The following is a 16398-nucleotide window of genomic DNA, read 5'->3' as shown; positions in this document are numbered from 1 at the left end:
CCACCTAGTAAGAAAGAATAAATGACGGTGTTTCTGTACAGTTCTGCATACCAGGGGCCCAATCCTGTAACAAATGTCAAGAGCTCTCCCTTTCAGTTGACTTCCTGGCATAGGGGAGGCACCTGTTATGTGCTCCTGCTCTCTGTAAACCACTCACAGCCTTATCGTCCAGCTCACCAAGATGAGGATGAAGTCGGCAGCACTCGCTGCAAGGGACGTGGCACCCCTGCAAGATAAGGCTGTGGCATCACCAGAGGTAAGCAACACAAAAATTTCCCTGTTTCCTATCTAGTGAGAAAAATCCCAATCCAAGACTTTCAGCTCCAGCAGAAATTTCTCATTGGTTTAAATTCCTCTGCTGCAGGAAAAACTGCGAGATCTCACCTGAGTTCTGCATCTGCCCATGTTACCACAGGCTATAGGTTCTATATAGATTGGCAGATGAAATAATGTTAAGGCCAGAACACATCACAGGGATTATGGATCTGATTCTGGTTTTGGGTCACACACTGATCACACAACCCCACGCAGTAACTCCTCCTCCAACTCTGCAACCGTGATTTGTGGTACAATATACTTTTTTAGGTTTTAAACCACCCAACCTTAAAAACACAGTCCTGAATAAAATATCAAGGGATTAGTAAAGTTGCAATTGAAAAGTTCACTTTGCGATTAGCCTAAATGTACTGCTACCTGCTCTACCACCCTACATCTCCCTGAATTTGTCTAGATTTCTCTAGTTTACATTTGTGTCAAACCTGGGAGTGTCTTTGGACTAACTGTGATGAATTTACAAAGTCTTCCAGCTTAAAACATGATTCCCAGGTATATGATCACTCTTGAAGCTCTTTTTTGAGTCCCTTCCAATCTCTCCTAATGAAGCAATCTACCAGTGGAGTTGTGCACTCCTTGCACTGGGCATTGCATAAATGCAGTTTCTCCTTACTGCTCTATAGAAGTTTAAGCCAAGGAATAAGAGAGGATAAAAAAGAAACTTTGCATAAACCATAAAGCAGTAAATAATTAAAAATATGTTAAGCAATCACTTCGAATTCGTTAGTTAATGCTGTAATTGTTCTGCCTGCATAAAATCACCCTCTACAGGCAAATACAGTTTTATTACAGGATATATTTCACCTGCTCAGTACTTAAGTTGTTTAAGGTGGCTGTAACTGATAAAGCTGCCACTACCCAGGTATTTAAAGCCGAAAATTGCCTGTACAATTAAAAATAACTGCTTGAAAATACATGGCAGTGTGCAGCATTTCCTGCGGCATCCAAATCCTCTTCTGATCTGTAATCAGAAACCAAAGGAAATATAGTTTTTATCATATTGTTCTTGCACATCACAGAATTAAGGAATTTACCTTTGAACAGCAAAAAATCCCCAGATATTAAAAAAAATAATTAAAAAAATAAAAAGAAACCACCGGAATAGACTGCTTCCAGTGACTAAAGCTGGAATGGTTTATTCCAAATCTATTGCACATTTTATTATTCACGTGTTTGTTGGCTTTCGGGGCTTCCCTCAGCTTGGACAGTGGAAACACATTCATCTGTTTCTTTTTTGGCTTCCAGTAGGTTTCACTTTCAGATTCTCATGTTTCACACTCCAGCCTTCAGGTTTCAAGCACTGCAAGGGAATACTTATTTCATTTAAACAAATACAAAACCTGCGGCTGCCTGGGCGCACACACAACATGTGTCTATTGGTCTGTGGTTCGAATGCAAAGCTTCATCTCATACTGTTCCATGAAGCATCTCCCAGGATTGTTCTCTGGGATGTGCAGAGAAAAAAAATTAAATAAATAGAAATGATGACGAATTAAGGATCTATTTTCAAAAAAGCCAAGAGTCGCCGCGTTTTGCAGCGCTCTCCGACTAACACCAACAAAATGCCATTACACAGAACAGATTTGATGGTAACTATGTGTCACGCTGATGATGAGGCTCCGTGACTTCAACTTGACGACCCGCAGAACAGGGGTTCCCAGGGTAGCAGCAGGGACCGCGGCATTGCCCCCCGGCGGCTGCGGTGAGGCTGAGAGAGGGACAGCCCCTTCCCGCCAGGCTGCGGACAGGGAAGGGGAGGAAAGGGGGGACTGTCCCACATCGGGAGAGCTGATCCCACGGCGGCTCCTCGCAAGGCGCAGCGCTGCTGTGCGGGAGCGGCCGCCTGCAGTTGAGCGCACCGCGGTCCCGGGGCCGCCACGGAAAAAACCGTCTACCGGCGGTATTTGATTGAATCATTTGTGCTTTTGAACGGGCGAGGCAGCTCACCAAAAGACTGGGAGAGAGTGCGAAAAGTAGTTGTTTCTTTCTTTTTTTCTTTCTTCTTTTTTATCCGGAGGGAGGGTGGCATTTAACATATGGCACTCGGTAATCTCTACACGGAGGCTGTTAAAACATCTGCTGCCTCCAAACGCATGCGGCAGCGCCCGTGGGCACGGGGACAAGGCGAAGGGGCACATCGGGAACCTTGCCTTCCGTGGCCGCGTTTCGGAGGGCCAGCGTTTCCCCGTTGGAAACGGGTACCGGGTATACAGAAGCCGTCGCACCGGGGAAAACCGGTGTTTGGTGGTGGGTTTTTTACTGCATCTCCACGTGCAAAGCTGGCATGCTTCCATGTATTGATTTAGGTTGGGTTTTTTTTATATAACGGGAGCCTCCCATCCCTCCCAGGAAGGTGGTGGGGTGGCTGCGGCCCGCCCGTGGGACCCGTGGCTGCCACACCGGCGGCCCCCCCCTCGCGGGGTGCGGGGGGCCCCCCACATCCCTCCCCCGATCCCCTAGCAGGCAACCGCGTCGTGCCCCAGACATCACCCCACTTCGGAAAGTCGGTGCCGGACAATTAGGACACCCGTTGTTCTCCCGCCTGAAACCCACATAAATCACAATCGCTGCATTGTCGGGCTACAAAGCCAGACGGGAGCGCTTATGAATTTAAGTTTGGAGAAGGAAAACGTGCGCTGACACAACACGCTCCCTGTTCACAGGAGTAGCCAGGAAGGGGAAATGAATGGTGGAAGTTAAAGAGCCTTTCATTGCGGAGCACGCCGCGACGCAGCGGGTCCCCGCTCGTCGCCCTCGACGTACGCCGGGGGGTGCCCCCTCCCCGCTCCTTTCCTTCGCCCTCCTAAAACGCGAGCCTTGCCGGTCAAAGTCTGCCCAATTCCGCCTACGGCGGTCTCGTCCCCGGTAAGCTCCCGCCTCGGGGGGTGCGGATACGAGGGGCCACACACGGTGCCCGGCAGCTCCCAGACGGTGCTGCTGCCGCCGCGATTCGGCGGTGGAGGGGAGCTGCCCGATTCGGTGACGGGACGGGAGGTGTGGGCACGGAGCTGATTCTGCGGGGACCCGATTCGGTGACGGGACGGGAGGTGGGGGCACGGAGCTGATTCTGCGGGGAAATGAGGCTAGCAACGCGTGCAGAGGTCGGCTGTCCCAGGCCGGCTCCGAGTTACCGGGGCACGAGGGGGACAGGGAAGGGGGAGTCCTGCTGGCTTTCTGTCGGCGAAGTAGCAGTGCTCTGACAGGCGGCTTAGGTGCCGAGCCGTCCCAGCCGTTTTTTGCAAGGGCTGGAGTCCGAAGAGATGCAACCCACGGCACAGCCGGTCCCGTCCCTCCCATCCGTTTTGATGCAGAGGGGAGAGAGCTGGTGTGCGACGGGACGCGTTTGCCCACTCGCGGGCAAAGACGGCCAGTAGTCCGCCTTTCCCGATACCGGCAAGGCCCTTGCGGCTCCCGAGACCGGCAGTGTAGCCAGGTGAGGGGGCTCCACTTCGCCCTCTGCCCTCCGGGGCTGCTTTCGATGCCGGGCAGCATGCGTCCTTAAAATATAATCTGCCCGGTAACAATCAGCGCGCAGCGGCGAGAGCCCCAGAGCTATTGGCTATGCAAATGGAGGGAGGGGAAGCGGCGCCCCAAACTCCCCACTCACTCTTTTAAGGCGGTATTTACTCGCCGCCAAGCCCACCTCCGCGGAGTCCCGGGGGGGTTGGGAGGTGGGGGCTATGGGGCAAGACGCCGGCTCCGGAAAGCGAGGTCCTCTTATGCCCCGCGGGGCCGCTCCGCTGCGCGCCCGCCCGGGCAGCTCGTCCCCGGCCGGCCCCGGTCAGCTCCTTCCCCTTCGGGAGCCTCCGCTCGACCGTAGCAGGCAGCGGTGGAGACTTCGCAAAGTTGACACATTTTGCAGGCGGGGAGCGACTGCGACGCCGGCGAAGTGCGAGGAGGGTGGAAGTCACCCGATGCGGGACATAGCTCCCCTAACCCCCCCCCCCCCCTCACATCCCCCCGCCAACCTCCTCCCTCCTCCGCTCCGTTTCCTAGAAAGTTATATCAGTGTGGTCGTGCAGGGCTAAAACGATTCGCCTGCTAGAAACGCCTGTATGTGCCGGAGGAAGCAGAGGTGATTATTGCTAGATTGCACTCCGAAAACGCCGGGGAACTCCCACCGCTCAAGGATCAGTGGGGTCTTTTTCGGGTTTGAAGCAGGCTGCAGTTAGCACGGAGCCCTGTCCCCCTCCGGCTGCAAATTAAGGGGGTGCGGGAGGGAAGAGTGGGTCAACAGCTTGGGGGGTGGGGTGGGACGGGACCCAGCTAAGCCATGGCATCCATCGCCCCGATCGTCGCGGTGGGTACCGAGAGGGAGCCCTCAGTTTCTTGCTACAAGAAAAGGAGGGGGAAATAGATTCAGACGGGCTCCCACAGAAGGAAAGTGTGGAGCGGATTTCATTTAGTCGCTGGAAGGAAGCAAAAGAGAAGCTGTCATTTGTATGTGTGTGTCCCTATACGAGGGCCTCCTGGTTCCTTGTTAGCTTATAGAGGAAAAAAAAAAAAGAAGAAAAAAAAAAGCGTTTGATGTTACGTCTGACCAGCTGCTGTTCTCCATAATAACAAGAGAGAGAACTGCCTGCCCCGGCGAGTTGCGTCACTTTGCTTCAACTTTAGGCTAGAAATCAAGAGAGGGAGAGACGAGTTTCAAGGGAGGCAGGAGCGAGCTGGAAAGCCCTGCTGCCGCCTTCCTCCCACCCACCTACCCCTCCTCCTTTACCCCTCTCCTTTCCCCACCCCCTTCCCCCCCCCTCCAGAAAAAAAAAGGAAAAGGAAAAAAAAAAAAAAAGGAAACCTTTCCCATCAGAGAAAGAGGGAGATCTCTTTGGAAACATGGAGCTGCTGTGCTGCGAGGTGGATCCCATGAGGAGAGCTCTCCCTGACCCAAACTTGCTCTACGATGACCGCGTTTTGCACAACTTACTAACCATAGAGGAGAGGTATCTGCCCCAGTGCTCCTACTTCAAGTGCGTCCAGAAGGACATCCAGCCCTTCATGAGGAGGATGGTAGCCACTTGGATGCTGGAGGTTTGTATCCCGGCGCCTTCCCCCGGCCCCTCGGTGCGGCGAGTCGCGGGCGGCAGCACCTCCGCCTTGCCTCGGCCCCTCTCCCCCTGCAGCCTCTCGCCCCTCCGGTCGCGGTGGGGTTTCTTGTCCTCTGAGTGAGTGTGCCCCTTCTCCTCCCCCTCCTGCGCTCACCCGGTGCGGTGCCGAGCCGTGCGGTGGGGGAAGGGGCGCGGGAAGCATCGACAGCCCACGGGGGAAATCGCCCCTTCCGGGGGGCTGCTGCAAAGCGGGGTGCAGGAGGGGAGGAAGCGGCGGGTGGGGGGTTGGAAAAGTCATTTGCAATTAAAAAGCATGAGAAAAGCCGCCTCCGGCGGCGGGCTGCCGGGAGCGCTTGGGAATGAGGCTTTTCTGGGAAAAGGGAGCTGCGCCCGGGCAGGGCGAGGGACGGGGGGTGCTCGGTGCCCCCCGCGTTTTGCCCAGCGAGGGTTTCATGCCCACGTATGCAGTGGTGAGGACGTGCCTTTTTTTCGCCATGTTGCGTTGCATGCAACTGTGCTCGGAGGCTCCGAGCCCGTCTACCCCCGCTTTCCAGAAGGGGTTCGGAAATGCACCCCGGCGCCGCGCCCCCGTTCCTTCTCGGCCTGGCTGGGGTCTGTCGGGAAGCCCGAGCTGGTGGCGAACCCTCCATTCGCCCCGATACTTCAGGCGGGGCGGCAGCGGGCCCAGATCCCCGCAGTCTCTCTTGCCTTGCCCTGGCCCCACCGCCCATCCTTTGCCCCTTCGGATCTCCTTTGGGGGGGCTCTTTCCCGGACCAAACCCCCTGCGTTAGAAAGCCCAGAGCCCCCTCTTGGTTTTCGTGTGCGAATTGTTCTTTTTGTCCTTTGCTCCGATTTTTGGTAAATTTTTGAAGTCATTTTTCGCTCGCTCCTGCTAAAAGGATCCAGGCTGCTCAGGCTCTCCCCACCCCACCTCGCCCTCGCTGTGTCTCCCGTCCTGCTCCCCCCCCCATGCCGGATCGGGGGCGCAGGGCTGGGGGACACCCCCCGAGGGAATTTTTGCAATTGTCGGAAACGATAGAGGACCGTCCCGGGGTGCGACCAGCACCAAAATCGGGACCCCCGGGGAAGTTGTAATATTTTTATCGATTTTTTGAAAATATGACGAAATCAAAAAAAAAAAAGTAAAAAATTGGGTCGCAAAAAAAAAAAAAAAAGTCGGAGGCAGCTCGCTTGCTGCTGGATGGGGCTCTTCGGCTCTCCCACACAGTGTCTTGAATTCATTTCTTACTGAATGAACTAAAGGAATGTGAAAGCCGATTGACAGCCTTCCCAGCCTCTCCAGAGATCTCCCCCTCCCCCAAAATTTAGCTCCCCGGGAAACAAAAATAGCAGGAGCCATAGCGGGGAGGCAGTGGTCTGTTTCGTGGGATCACTCATTTATTTATTTTTTCCTTCTTGTGTCTTTTCTTTCCCTTCTCCACCCCCATCCCGCTGCCCTGTCCTCCCTACGCTCCCCTCACTTGCAGGTCTGTGAAGAGCAGAAGTGCGAAGAAGAAGTTTTCCCTTTGGCCATGAATTACTTGGACAGATTCTTAGCTGTGGTGCCCACTCGAAAGTGCCATCTGCAACTGCTGGGGGCAGTGTGCATGTTCCTGGCCTCCAAGCTGAAAGAGACAATCCCCCTCACAGCCGAGAAGCTGTGCATATATACGGACAATTCCATCAAACCCCAAGAGCTGCTGGTAAGCAGCCCCCCCCCCATTCCCTCTTCACCTTCTCTCCGGCAGCTTGCGCTGGCCACCTTCTTCCCTCTCCTTTTCTCACACGGCGAAGCCATCACTTGTGTCACCCCCCACACACCTTCTACAAAATCACGCTTTCCACGTCAAAAAGTGCTAAACACTCGGAGAGAGGGTGATCCGAAGCCGCAGGGAGACTGGTTTGGGGTACACGCACATGCACACACACGCGGGACTTCCCGGTGGGCTCAGCCTCCTCCTCAGCCACCCCAGCGGCGCTTCCCGTCCCATTGGTTCAGGGTTTTGCCATGTCCGTGTCGTGTCCCCCATGTGTGTGTGTGTGTGTCCCATAGACCCCGGTGGGTGCGGGTCTTTCCGCACCGGGGACCTCGCCAGGCAGGGAGGGCGCCGGGGCGCACGTGCGCGGGGGGCGGGCGGCGCGGAGCGGCGGCGCCACCTGGCGGCAGACACGCGGCCTCGGGCGTGACTTCACCCCTTGAGCGGCTGCCAGGCGGCCCCGCGCCCCCGGCGGGCGGGGCGGGCGTGAGGCGGGGAGAGGCAGGGGGGCTCCCGGCTGCGGCCCAGGACAACGGGGGTGCCTCTCCCCGGTGATGGAGCACAAGGGGATGCGGAGGGTATGGCTGTGGTGTCCGGGGAGCCGCGGTGCCCGCCGGTGAGTGGCTGGGTTGTGAGGTGGGGAGCCACGGCCCTGTGTCTCCTCACTGCTACCCTGGAGGTTATCACTGGTGCAGGTGCTGAGGTAAAAACACATCTCGGTTAAACAACCCCGGGTGTAAAAGGCCACGTCGGGTGGTTCGGGATCAATTCGGGCATGGTGAAGGCAGAAGCAAACAAAATAATTATTTATTGGAATCGGTAATACCTGCAATATAATAATTGTAATAGTTCTTCGTGGTGCAGAGCGCCAGGCAGGTATTTACAGCTCTGGGTGCGATGTGTTCTCAGTCAGCTAGCTGTGTGCTCATGGATCCTGGTCAGTGCACATCGCCCGGCTGGATCTGAGGAGAGTTTCTCCTGTGAATCACTGGGCGAAGGCGGTGGGAATTCCCCCAGGAGGGGTTAGGAGCTCATGCCTTGAGTGCTGCTAACCCTGACATGGCTGTGGCAGCCACCAGGAGTCCCATCAGTGGTGCATGCTGTCAGAGGTACACACTGTCACGGGAAGTGCTGCAGCCCCCATGTGAGAAACCATGGAAGGATGTGCCTACCTTTTTGTGCCACATGAGTTTAAGCATGTGTGTTAAGTGCTTCCCTGTATTGTCATCTACGTTAAATGCTCTTCTATATCAAAACTTGTGGCATTAGTGATGTTGGGAAGATCAATCCTTAGTTAAGGTAGTTGCCATTATGTTCAAACATTTTACGGGTTTTCTTGAGGAGCGAAAAAAACACAGTCTATCTTTAGGGGCCTTTTACATATGCGAACATGAGGTTTTCCAAGCTATGGAGGGCACTTTCCTAATCCAGTAGGAATGTCTGTAGGAAAGTAACTTGCTGTTAAAGTGGGCATCTATTCAGTGAACAGCAGAAATGGCATTGTGGGGTCCATGTTTATGGTTTCTCAGCAACGCTGGTTGACGTCTCCTCAGCTGCAAAATTAAAGGGCTTTTTTTTTTCAACTTGCCAGCTCTACAAGCTTAGCTGGGGCTGCCCGCCACGCTGGGCTCCATCAACCTCATGCATCATCAGGACTCAAGACTCAGTGCATGGAATTCAGTTAATAGCTAATAGTTGATGCATGAGACAGAAGTGAATCCAAGGCCTGAGCTTTGTTCACTGCAGGGCACTGTGAGGTATACAAAACCTATTTTGACTGTTGAAGGATGTAGGTCTAGCCCTGCTTGAACCCCACGGCTAGATCTGTTCATTAGGTACCAATTCTACATGTAATCCCGTTGTAGGGAATGGGCAGAAGCTACATAACCCACCCAAGCTTTTCTCTGATTTCACTAGGAGTTTGGGGTGTGCAAAGAATGGGGGAATGTATCCTACATGATATACTGGCAGATAATTTACACAGGCTACTTCTTGGCTGCATTGTGTGCGTTTGCTTTCTGCAAAGCCTGTCTTGGAGCCATTTAAGTACCATCAGATTTATCTGCAGGCGCTTTTGAATACAGTTTTGGGGAAGAATGCCATCAAGCTAACTTACCCAGTCTTGTAAAAAAAAAGCATGTATATCTAGGTCATTTTTGTGCATGGTAATCCTTAGGGCTTTAAATGGCTATGAAGTAAGGACTACAGCCATTTAAAAGAAGTTACTAGGAAAGGACCACAGTGACCTTGGCAATATCTAATTGCAGGCTAAACTTTCTGGGTGGGCATTCAGCACTGGATACAAAAAAAGTAAAACCTTGGCAAGAGCTGCCAGGTCTCATTATTTTCAGTAGAGCTTGACATTTCCAGTGTTAAAAAAAAAAAAAAAAAAAAAGAAAAAGAATAAAGTCAACAACTTCAAAGCAGTAGGGGCATATGGAAAAAAATGTTTGAGCAAGACCAATTCAGCAGTGATATAATCAGGGATATAATTGCAATCAAGGAAATAGGTGATGGGGGGTTGGAGAGGTTTCTTTCAGCACTGCTTACAGCTTCTCTCTCCCCACCCTGCAGGAATGGGAGCTGGTGGTGCTGGGGAAGTTGAAGTGGAACCTCGCAGCTGTTACCCCGCACGATTTCATTGAACACATCCTAAGGAAGCTGCCTCTACCTAAAGACAAGTTGCTTTTGATCCGGAAGCATGCACAAACATTCATTGCCCTTTGTGCCACAGGTAGGCCAAGGTGTTCTGCGTGTACCTGCTGCTTGCTGTGTGCATTAATTTCTGGTCGTACAAAGGCTATTCATCCCTTCCATCCTTACATGATCCGGGAAGAGCGCTGAAGCTGGTAGGGTGGTTTGCAGAGGGCATCATGAATCAGGCTCCGAAACTGAGGAGAAACAACCCTTGCAGTCAGGAACTGTAATGCAGTTGCAGTCCTAACCCCTAATAACGTGTGCAGTTCCTTGCAGTGAAGTCAGTAAGGCTGAAGTAGATCATATGATTTTCTACTTTGCCCTGTTCACTAGTTTCTTTAAGAGCCACAGATTGCAAGGACAGATGTGGGACAGCCAAAATGCTAGAAGCTGTTTGACACATTAGCCCAAAATATGTTGGGCTAATGCATTAAATTAATGTGTTTGTAAATTTTTCATTAGCTGGATGCTGTCCAAATAAAATGTAAAAAATTGTATTTTAACATGTTTGTGATGCTACCACATTGTTGAAGCATAGGGAATGACGGTTACTAAACATTTAGATGCTTCCTTCACCCCAAGAAAGCAGGGAACTATTATATTTGTTGTATATTTGGATGAATACAGTTTCTGAAGACTTAGATGGGAATAACTGCTTCTGTGGAAGAGCAGCTTTGAATTTATACCTGTCTGCAAAATGCTTGTTTGGGTTTGTTTGTTTGTTTTCCCAGTGACTTTCACAAAATAAGTATACTCTTAATTTTCCTCCAGAGGATTAACGTTTAGACCATCTCTTAGAAGTTAGTCCTGGAACAGATGAGCAGCATGCAGTGTTTGCCAGGGTTATCATCAAGTATTAAATGGCTTAGTGTTTGAATTCATTACAGATTGACATACCTAGTCCTGTGTGTTAGGAACTGTTCTGCTGCGTGTTTGCAGAGGGGAAGACAGTGCAGCTTTTAGGTATGAATGTCTAGTGCTATGCCTGCTTCTTTCTTTTATACTATGCAGGCCGGTTTTGCCTACCTCGGGTGATCTGTTTTGGAGAGTTGTATCTGGGCAGTGTTAGGGTAACTGACTTGGTTACCAAGATGCTCAAGCTTTCCATTCCTTTCCCATGGCTGCATGATCTTTTTCAGGCAAAAGACCCTAGGACTCAACAGAAATATTGCTGAAAGTCTGCAGGATCACTTTTGGTAATTCATCAGACATTTCTGGACTAACTAGGTTTTCACTTCAGGGTTAATCTGATACATGAGCTTTGCCTTCTTTCTTTGCCTTCTCAGGATTCATTCACACTGCCCTTTTTCTTCTTTCTTTCTCATGAATGTTTCTCTGGATCCTCACAATGCCATCAGCCATCATCCTCCAACATACTTGGACGTTGTCTTCCAGACCAGACCAATCTTTTCTCTCTTTTGTTCTTTTGATGCTTTTTCCCTTTCGCCTTCTACATTAGTTTTTTTTCGGGGGGGGTTGGAGCTTGGGTTTGTTTTGTTTTTAATCCAAGAGGACATTTTCTTGAGTGACGTAGATTTCATTGTCATTTAACTTTTCAAATTCTTCTCTGTAATCCTTTGCCCTTGAAGTTTTCCATGTAATCAGACCATTGCAGGACTGTGGGCCATGAAGGACTTTTCCAAAGTCCATGGCTTCTTTCCACTCCCTCCATTAATTCTTTGATGGTTAGCTCCACGTGTTGCTAGTTTGTTTACTGAGATCCAAAACAGAAAGAGTTCCAACCCTTAGCCCAGTCATGCACTTGTCTCATGTGCTTCCACTGTGTGACCTGCTGCTCATGTTATGCATCTCATGCTATGCATGAACTGAAGTCCTCTATGTAGAGTTTAAGAAGGCAACAAGTTAGAGTTTCTTTTCTTGCAAATGAAAGGCATAACTGACTGCATATGGAGTTTCCCAAAAGACAGCACACCATGATGGTGGTTGTAGATTTTATTTTCTTATCCCATTTTCCACAGACCACTGGGTTGGCATTAGATTTGGAGAAGGACCCACAACCCCTTGCAGTTTTGAAAACGGAGGTCTTACCCAAGCCCTCATTCCCAGTTTCCTACCTCATTCGCAGTTTATTAGCAGGCTACTACCCTCAATTGCATTATAGAAATCTCGTTACTACTGTATTTGCCTTTCACTGCCACTCTTCTCAAAGTCATTCTTGCCTGCCTTGGTGAAGAAAAGACCCTTCTCATCAGACTTCCTTCCAGATCCAGTTGTCATTTCCTTTTCTTGTCCCATTTATTGCAGAGCTGTCATCGGCTGCTGTGTTTCTTCTTTCCCTTTCTCCCTCAAAGCTTCTGCTCTCTGCCCACTTGGGTTAAGCCTGGTGTTTCATTTCCCCATTTGCCTTCTTTCAGCAGTATGACCTCCTTTCACATGTGGTTGCCCCTTCCCTTGCTCCCTCCATGTGTGTTTTTAGCTTGTTTTTCACTCTTTACTGTTACCAGACTTGACCTTGCTGGCTGGCTAACAGCCCTGGTCTGGAGCACAGAAATTAATCTATTTTTATTTCCTAATTCATCTCATTGCAAGTTTCTCTGCTCTCAAGTACTTTTTAATCTTCTTCAGTGTATCATGCAAAATCCTACATATTTTGAACTTTCTCCTCTAGCTTGAGTTCTTCTTCGCCAACTGCTCCATTTTACTTCCCCAGCGAAAGCGCAACACCAGAAATTCCCAAGTGCTGCCTGCCTTTGCAGAGCCATTTGTGATCCTGTCCTGCAACGCTTTGGGTGAGCAAACAGAGGGAAGCAGCTATTAACAGTTCTGGATGTTGGGCTGGATGTGTAGGATCATTTTGATACTCATCTCTGTATTCCTTCTGTTTTAACATTATGCAAAAGGAGATGATACTTCTTTTGTATATTCGTCTCAGTCATGGTTTATCATTCTTGCATTTTCTCTGTTTCTCTGTATTTATTCTGGGGCCAGTTTCTGAAAGAAGCTGTGTGGATATAAGTCCACAGCCTCTCCCCAGTCCTTGTGGTGATTAATGATTCACATGAGCATGACTGAAACTGGAACATATCCCTCTTTGCCCTTGGTCCCATCTGAACATACAGCTGCTGAGCAAGACAGAAGCTTATTCCCTGAATAAAAAGTTTTCTCTTTTGCCTGCCCTGCACTCAGTGCTTTCAGGAGCCTACTTCTCCACTGGAAGGGGCTGAAAGTGGCGTCTCTCCTGCAGCCTGTCCCTGACTGTGCTGACAGCACAGTGACTGTGGAAACAGTGTACTGTCATTGAGCAAGAGCTCGATCTGTTGGCTGGGAATTGCCCATGCTTAGGCCAGCTTTCTGCCAGTTGCCTTGCTCACTGCCCAGTAAGATTGTATAGATTGATACGCACTGGCATAGCCTAGTGTGTTGAAATGTCATTTCCCACTGATGGGTCCCTATGCAAGCTAAAATCTCTTTCAGGAGTCTTCTGAATTTTAAAGACACTAAGAGGATGTGTCTGGAGTCCTTGTCTTTACAATATAGCTTGGCAAAATTGATGCTTACTGCTTACTGTTTATCTGTGAGCCCAATGGAAATAATTCTTCTTTTGCTTTCTGGGATCACATTGTTTTGCCACTCTGACCCTACCTCCATCTATTCATTGCTTGGCATCCTTCGTTCCTCCTCTGTCTGTTCACACAGCAGCACTCCACAGTTTGGAAATGTATTCTCAGGGATTGCCCACTTGCTTGTACGTGCCATGCTCCAAAGCAAGTAATTGCTTCTGGAGTAGTGGGAGAGGGCACTAGTTACAGAGCTGCGTACAGAGCATGCGGTACTGGCATTGAAAAGAGAATGTGCATTATTGCCTCAACTTCAGAGTGCTATAGATTTCTTCTTCCAGACTGTTCAGAGTCACAGATGCCCAGCTGCTTCCCTATGTTACAGTCTAGTGCTGGAGCCACTGTTTTGGCTTAGGATACCCCTTTTTATGTCAAAGCCTGTAAGGGAATGGGTTTTGAAGGAAGGCAGGCTATGCAGGTCAGGCTTTCGGAAAGCGGAGCTCTGCATCTCTGAATGCAAGCTGTAATGGAGGGACCAGTCTCTGTGAGGAGGTTTTAAGTGTTGTATTTAAGTGGTGTATAAAACTTGCAAGCAAAAAGCTTTGCAGGCTTGCAGGGACAGAAGGCAACTTGTAGATCTCTAGTCTCAGCCCTTTGCATGGTCTCTTCTGTGCTTCCCCTGAGTCCAAAGGCAGGTGAGATGTACCCATGATGGATACAATGCAGCATCTCATAGACCGGTGGCTTTCAAATCCTGTGTCTGCAAAGAGGCTGAGAAAGAGGAGGAAAATTTCAGCTTTAAGTCAGTTTTGTACAGAGTGCCAAACCTCTGCCCACTGTTTCTGGGACATTAATCATCCACATTTGAAAGCTGAGAAGGCTTTTTTATGAACTCCTGGGCCAGATCTTGGGTCCTTACTCAGACAGAAGTTCTGTGGAAGTCAATGGGAATGTTGTTTGAGCAAAGACTGCAAGATTAGGCCCGCAACCCTAGTAGTGATGTGGAGGGCAACCACACAGAATGCCTTGTAACACCAAGAGTTATGTTTGGTCCTCAGGGCTCCTGCTGGGAAAGTCTACTATGCATCCTTCCCGTCTCAGCCAATATAAGAGTTATTGGGTTCTTACACTGTCTTACTTGGGCTCAGAGGACAGAACTGTGGTATGAGTTTTCTTTGGGAGCTGTTCTTTGCAGAGAGAAAGAGAGAATTCCACAGAGGCTTTGTTGTGTAGGTTAATCTCTTTGAAATAAAATATATGTTGCAAAGTGGCCGTGGTTGTATGAATACTTCTTGCATGAGAGAAAAAAGAATAATACATGTGAATTTATTACCGCTCTTGTTGGTTCTTGGGAAGAGGCAGTGTATTAAGTTTTCCATCAAAATGAAGCCACAAGAGTCATGAAAGCTCCAACAACAAGTAAGCAGGGCCTAGGGAATTTTTTGGATGAGCAGACTCCTTAAGTTGTAGGATCCATCAAATCTGGAAAGATGAGGTAGAAGGAAATGGAGGAAGAGACCCTTTTTCTGGTACAACCTGGCATAATTCCAGCACTTCCAGATAAGTTACCCTCTTTCAAGTTGACTTCTGACCAGCTGCAGATCAAGTGCTAACACAATCCTAGTCCTTGGTTAGGCTGCCTTAGTGAAGGTGTAGAACCAGTGAAAATAATAATTGGTGTAAACAGTTGTTCAGAAATAGTGTTTATGATCAGCTAATGAGCATATTGTAGTGATTGCTCATACACTTTACATAGACTGTCCATACAGTGTTCCCTTGTCTGTACCTCACTTGGATGGCTGTGATGGAGCATAAGTGTTAGGATACTTTAGACACATTTGTATAAAGGCTAAATATTTTTTCTTTGCCGTAGTTCCGGAACAGAACTCAGTGTCTGCTGTCCCACCTACTCAAAGGATAGGAGCAGGTTTGCATCCTGTTTCACTTCACAGTTTTTGTTTGGTTATACTTGGCACTTCCATGCCCTTTTTGAAGGGCTGAAGAGTCATATGGTTTTGCCTTGAGAGGAAGAAGTAGTTAACATGGGGAAAACTTGCAGTGTCTTGTAGAAACATCAAAGTAAGAAGAAAAAATGGCCAATGCAATAAAACCAGCTGCATTTGGGGGAAAAAAAAGTAACACACTGATACTGGAAATGCATTTGGATCAATGAGACAAGAATTAATTCACTATTTATATTGTTTCCCTCAGACCTTTCTTTTAGACTTAGTTTGCAGAATGTAGATCCATGCATATCTTCATAGTATGGTCATTGGCTGTGTGAAGTTTGAGGCTGGGTGAAATTTGACCATTACCTATGTAGTATTAAAAACCAGTATTTATGACTGTCATAATTCTGTTTTCCTGATGGAGGTAACTTTCCCTTTATTCTCCTTCCTACCCCTCACCCTGCGAGAATTACCTTCCTCAAGCCAGCAATTTTCAGTTCTTCAGTTGAAACTCTGAAAATAAACCTCTATCAAATTATATAGCTTAAAAAATGGGCTCCTAAAAAGAAACAAACAGCCAGTGGCCAGAGCAATAATAAGGGTCATTGTAAGAAGATAGAGTTCCCACCTGGCTTTGGCACACTGAGCACGTTCAGCCTGGATATTTGTCAGTGCTCTTTTCCTTCCGGCAGTTTTCATTTATTGGCTGCAAGTTAGGGCTTCCCCTTGCAGGACCTCTCTGGGTTCCTGCCTCCGGTTCCCTCCTGCTTTAGACTGACTGTCAACCTTGCATTTTCCTGGCTCAGAGGTAGTGAAGTCCACTGGATCAGGAGAGAGCCAGCAAAACAGCTCAGCTGCAGTTTGCAGGGTCCTAGAACCTGACCATGGATTACATGTGGCACACCAGCAGAAAAACATCCTTAACATGTGACTGTGTTCATGCCCTCGCTATGTAAGCTCCAGTTTGAAAGCAGGGTGCAGGTTTAGGGCACCCTGAATTTGCTTGATGACTCCAGCTGGCTGGTCCAGAAGTGGCTGTGTTTCAAAAGGCACTTTTTCTTGTATCAGCTCTTCTTTTATTTCCAGTACTGAAGTCAG

General features: G+C 49.3%; 1 protein-coding gene across 1 annotated transcript in view; it reads left to right on the top strand.

Moving 5' to 3' along the window:
- Positions 1 to 3150: 3150 nt before the first annotated feature.
- CCND2 (cyclin D2) overlaps positions 3151 to 16398 on the top strand; it is a 35476-nt gene continuing 22228 nt past the window's right edge. Inside the window, exons 1-4 of the mRNA XM_005147968.4 lie at positions 3151 to 3198; positions 5141 to 5361; positions 6867 to 7082; positions 9711 to 9870. Coding sequence (XP_005148025.1) covers positions 5167 to 5361; positions 6867 to 7082; positions 9711 to 9870 — 571 coding nt within the window. The 5' untranslated portion in view covers positions 3151 to 3198; positions 5141 to 5166. The remainder of the gene's footprint in view (positions 3199 to 5140; positions 5362 to 6866; positions 7083 to 9710; positions 9871 to 16398) is intronic.

Source organism: Melopsittacus undulatus, chromosome 5 (assembly GCF_012275295.1).
Source record: "Melopsittacus undulatus isolate bMelUnd1 chromosome 5, bMelUnd1.mat.Z, whole genome shotgun sequence".
Classification (NCBI taxonomy): Eukaryota; Metazoa; Chordata; class Aves; order Psittaciformes; family Psittaculidae; genus Melopsittacus; species Melopsittacus undulatus.
This window is presented reverse-complemented; position numbering and strand designations above follow the sequence as displayed.